At 35.3% G+C, this 5834-nt stretch overlaps 1 protein-coding gene across 3 annotated transcripts in view; it reads right to left on the bottom strand.

Moving 5' to 3' along the window:
* The window catches only part of LOC117115033 (fibropellin-1-like), a 21803-nt gene extending 16371 nt beyond the window's left edge, over positions 1-5432 (bottom strand). For all 3 annotated transcript variants that reach the window (XM_033258678.1, XM_033258687.1, XM_033258695.1), the window contains exons 1-2: positions 5154-5432; positions 266-427 (exon numbers count right to left, since the gene is read on the bottom strand). In XM_033258678.1, coding sequence (XP_033114569.1) covers positions 266-427; positions 5154-5208 — 217 coding nt within the window. In that variant the 5' untranslated portion in view covers positions 5209-5432. The remainder of the gene's footprint in view (positions 1-265; positions 428-5153) is intronic.
* Positions 5433-5834: the final 402 nt, after the last annotated feature.

Genomic DNA, 5834 nt, shown 5'->3' with positions numbered 1-5834 from the left:
CGCGCGCGTTAGAGTATGCGTGAGTTAAATGGTCTTTGCGCTAGCCTATATCTCAATCATGGTGTCAGTGCTAAAGATCTTTGCACGTTCATTGGCAAGTAATTGTGAACCCAAAATTACCTATGATGTTAAATTCGTGAAAATCAAATATCAAACACCACATCACCCCAATGCAAGCGATGTCATGTGAAAGCATACTGGATTGTTGTTGGGGCCCCTGACTTTAGCTTATGAGAGTTCATAGCACACTGTATCGGATACTTACTTATATCAACGGTAATGGTATGGTCATTGAGCGGACCCGTTTCCAGTCCATTGAATCTGAGGGCAGTTATTCCAAAGCTTCTAAGCCAATCAACATCCGCTGTCGCATCATTCGTGTACCCACATTCGTCGGTACCAAAATTACAGGTGACATCAGCTAATACTGTTTGCAGACGAATAAGAGAAAAACCCCAATATGTTAAAATAGATGATCATATAATATAAATAATGCATGTATGTATGTATATAATCTTATAATGTTACCGATATATAGGCCTATTATGTACAGGTATAAGTTATACATATGCATATACATATGTATATAAAGCGTTGTTTTCTATATACTATTGCTGACTTAAATATTATGAATTAATATAGATACTATAAGCACAGTATATACAGTAAAACCCCTATTAAAGGACCAAAAAAATTGTGGTCTTACAGGTGTTTTTTCTGAATAGGTGTCTGCTATTCAGTGGACATCAACCAAAAACCTGGAATTTTCCGCGGGTTTTTGGCATGTTTCCGTATAATGATGACATAGGATATTTGTAATTGGCCTAAGAATGAGTTACAGTTGAATAATAACTACCGTAATTTATAACAATAATTTGCAATGCAAATAATAATTCACTCATGATATTAAATCAAAATATATGTAATTAAAACAAAAAAAGTTGTATATGTTTCCGATATTGTTTCTTGATGTTAATGACCAAATATTCTTGTTTTTAAATATTGAGCTTTCTATTGGATGCATAAAATAAAATAGCGTGAATAACTCTAATCGACTTAGAAATCAGGGTACAGGTTGTACCGTATAGATTAGAACCCTATATGAAAATACACAAAACAAAACATCCCATATATATAAATATACCATGTTGATATATAATTACATATTCTAACTGGATTCTAGACCTAGGCCTATGTATATATCGTGTCTGTATTTAACATATTTCAATCTTTGTCAATCTAAGTCGAATGTACAGTATGTCCTGGTCTCCGACCCTTTTAGGTTCATCACTTGGATAGGCTCATCTTCATAAGACTTCTATGAATAGATACCTTGTTTGAAGCAAGAAACCAAGCTGTCTTTATCCAGTACCGGTCGTTTATTTTATTCGTGTGGGAAACTTTTAACATAATTTTCACCACTATATATTTCCATATATTGTCATAAAGAATATCTGCCATGGTTTTTTGGAAGAATTTGCATTTTTCTACAGAGGTCAACGACTTTTTGACCTTTAGATACTTCAATTTCTGCACACGTTTTAAATTTAAATGGCTGGAAAATCTACAGGCTACATGTTAATACCAACATCATGCAAATCTATCCAATAAATCATGAGTTATGAACCTAAATGTTAACCCCTACCCCAAACATCGCTATTGATTACACAAGTAATCAAAAATGACAGTAATACATTTAATCAATTTATACATTTTTCTTGTTAATATCATTTTTGATATTCTGTATGCTTATTAATAATAGAAAATACTAATTGGTATCAAATCTACTCAAAACTGTAGATTTGTAAACGTCTGTGAGTGAATTGGGAATAAATATACAACTTTTCTGTGTAGGTCAATGACCTTTTGACCTCTAGTTGCGTCAATTTCTGCCAATTCCGCAAAAAACGGTGACCCCCCTCCAGCCCATGGCCTATATGTCTTAGTAAATGCTGAGGTAGGGTACATACATTTTTTTTAGGATGTGATCTGGTTTTACATGCCCATTCAAGACTATTGCAATTTTCACTTTTTCCTCTCAAAGCAGTCCTAAAAACGTTCAGAGTGCACTAATTCCCAGGGGCCTTCGCCCCTGGACACCGGGGTCCATACCTAACTCGCATACCCCCTCCCCCTTTCAAAATCCTGGCTACGTCCCTGCCGCAAATAACAGTGATCAATATGATACGCCCTTAATTATTAATCATTGGACGACAAGTTAAAATAAATGGATATAGGCCTATTCAAAACAGGAGTATAGGCTATGAAATATATTTATATGTAGCATACATAATCATTCCGATTATATATCAACATAAGCCTAAATGTATAATTATAATAATACATTGTATTTGCACAAATAATTAATATGCTGTATTAGTTCCAAATACAGTATCAGTAAAGTATAGAACTATATAGATTTCTATGCGTCATCCATATTTGAAGTAAGCACATAATCTTTTTAAAATAATACAAAATTATTGCGTAATCAATACAGTCCACTTCTAAATCATTGTATACAGTATTGATATGTATTGTATAAGTCTTTGGCAATATTACGCCTCATTAGCAATGGATAATAATCGGGCGCAATATTGAACGTTAAATCCAGTAACTGGCGCACGGCTTGTAGGTAAAACCATTGTCTGAACCGTGAGCAGACGGTTCAAATAACCATTTATATCTCAACGTTTGAATCATCAAAACAAAAAGTTCGACACAGCTTACAAAGAAATTATACGAGAGAGGGGGAGTTGTAACTGAGACGTGTTGCTTAGATTAAAGGATTTGAACCAATATTCTCTTCGTGCCATGACACGAGACCTAAAACCAGACGGATACTGCGCCGACGGACGGAGGCCTGCATCTGCCGATGCGATTCGCTGGGAGAACGCAACGCGGCGAAACGCGCGCAAGGGATCTTTTCATGACGATGCGCTCAGACTGCCAGCGACAATCAGCAGATGGCGCGCGTCGCGTCGTCAAGCGCTCACAGGGAGCGGAGGTGGATTCGTCCACCGACGGTCGTACGTTTGCCCGGCTTTAGAATACATAATGCCGTTTGCTCATAACTAATTTGCAATATTGTAGGCCTAATAGGCCTACTTGGTCTGGAACGTTGGAAAAATACACTAAATAATATAACACTGAACTATATCGAAAAAAAATTGCTACGGATGTACAGTTCATATAGTCTAATGGCGATGTTTAACTTTTAGCTTCTTTTTTTTTTCATTGCCGTTTTGTATATTTCCTGCTTTGTTTCTGGTTCTGGTGGGTAAAGCCGACCTCCTAAGGACTCCAAAAGTGTAGAAGTATGCCTATAACAGGAGGGGTAGAAATAGTATCGAATGACAGGAAAGGTCCTGGTGATCTCTTTTGCCATTGGTTTAATCCCATTCTCGAAATGGTTCATATTTTTTAAAAACGTTTTTGATTGATTTTAGTAAGATATTTTAAATATGGCGAGAAAAAAGTGTAAAGAGAATGAAGATTATGGAATAAACAAAATATATAAATTATTTTTAATTTTTAGCCATTTTCAAATAAGATGCAATAATGATTTATAGATAAAATAATTTTATATCACCTATATTTTTCTATTTGTAACCGGTTTAGTGTTAAGGGACATCTGTGAAATAAGTACCGTGCCATCCCCCAATATTGTCTAACGATTGTTCATTTATTTTACTTGTTATTTACGTTTTTCTGTATAAGTTAGTTTGAGATATTGAATAATTACAATAAAATCAAAACTGGCATCGATGTACGACTGTCCACAAAGGCCTGGATTGTTATAAGCTTGGCCGCTGTGGTGTATAATAAGGGGTGAGTTTTGTATGGTAAATCACTTTGATGTGTAAGTAATTTATTGGTTTTTTGTATTTATCATTCAAAACAGTAAATCTTAAAGGCTTAGTAAACCAAGAGGGAATACCGGTAAACAATAGGCCTATACAACATTCTCCGATCATTTAGCACAATCAATAACTTCTTTGTTACAGTTTCCTGGCCTATCGTCGGATGGACATTCAGTGCTTAAGCCCCTCGTCTGACAGGCCAAGTCCCTCCTCCCTCCCCGTTGAACTCGATTCGTCGGACCAACAAAAGACAAATTTGTTGACTATTTTTTGTGTGGTAAAATGCGTTTTAAAACATCGTCTCAGAGAAACTTAACATTGCTCGGTATCTGAACAGAAGGTCTAAGCCCCTCTCCCCTCCCCACCGCCATTTTGGCTTCATCCCTGGACTCCATCAGAAATGTACTGACACCCCCTCGCCCTCGCCTGATAACGTAGCGCCCCTGTCAGAAAAAAAGTTTGATGCCACCGACACTGAGCTGGCCCACTAGTTCAGACAATACGATTTGAGTTAGGGAACCACACTAACTAGACAAACAATATGGCGAGAAAAATGGGCGCGGAACAGCATGTCTGTGAGTCGATTACAGTCAATAACTATATTCGAAAAAAATATATACAATTATTAAGGACATCGTATGATGCACTGTGACTGGCAATGAGTAATGGGAATTGGGGTGACTTGGTATGACAAATTAACAAATACAATTTACAGAATATTATGTCCTAGATTCCTACTCAGGATTTTATCAATCCATCCAACTTTGAAGACTGTTTTCAAAACTAAATAACTAATTATATTTTATTAATAGGGGCCTACATTTTCATCCTAACATTTGCGTCATAGCCCTTGGGATTGTTTGACAGTTATAAAAACTATTTGAATGACTGTTACCTTATTTCAAGCAGAGAGCCAAATATATAGGCTATATACTGTCTCTTATACACATCTAGATGTGTATAAGAGACAATATATATATATATATGGTATGCGATTTATAACAACATTTGAGCACTGTATTATTATATATTAATTTGTAAATATGTAGCACTATAGTAACATTGACGTGCATTATTGTTATTTGGCATTTATTGATGTAAGCTTATTTTTAATTATTAATTTAATTACGTGGATTTACACATGATATTATCATGTATTAGGCCTAACTATAACTGGTACTTGGGCATACCTCACTCCTGAAGTAATAATATTAATGAGATATGATTACATTATCATTATGTTATTATTATCATTAATACAATGACTATAGTAGAAATTTTCGTTGTACCTACCTGACGATGTGAGCACCGATACAACCATCAACACCACCAAGTAAACTCCTTTCATTTTTGTTCTATAAACTACTCATTTTAAATCTAAACAGCGTATAAAAATCCACTAATCAACGTCTATGATTACAGATCTTTGCATGAATTAACAGATTCGGCGACAATATTCTGAGGAGCAAAAGGTATTACTGAGTATCTCCGAAAAATTTGTCAACATTCATTCCCAACAATTTCTGCTTCCCAAATTTCCAACAACAGTTTTTAATTTGTTATAGAAAGTTGAACCAGACAGGGGTGAAAATCAATAATGGCGTCATCAATTAATCCTCACGATCGACATTATCGAATTCATAATTGTGTCGTCATTATTTGATTCGAAATCTGAGGTATGGTATAAATCATACAGTCACAATCATCATATTTAAATAACCATGAATATACAATACAGTGTATAAGATATTATAGGATTATTCTAAAATCTAAACGACATCACTAACACCATTCAGGCATTCTGCATCGTACGACAAACCAAGGCAAACGCGGTTATGATATCACATCATTATAGACTGCAGTAAATCATTAGCATTTAGCCAATTATTTTAGGAAGGTAGGTAGAATACAGCTATCCATGTGAATCGTACCTCTCTAAATACGAGAGTGAAAAAGAGTGAAAGAGCGCCTTCC

This window comes from Anneissia japonica, unplaced genomic scaffold (genome assembly GCF_011630105.1).
Source record: "Anneissia japonica isolate Jap-2015-1 unplaced genomic scaffold, ASM1163010v1 scaffold199_len4679917_cov187, whole genome shotgun sequence".
NCBI lineage: Eukaryota > Metazoa > Echinodermata > Crinoidea > Comatulida > Comatulidae > Anneissia > Anneissia japonica.
Note: the sequence above shows the minus strand (reverse complement) of the source record. Positions and strands in the feature narration are given on the sequence as shown.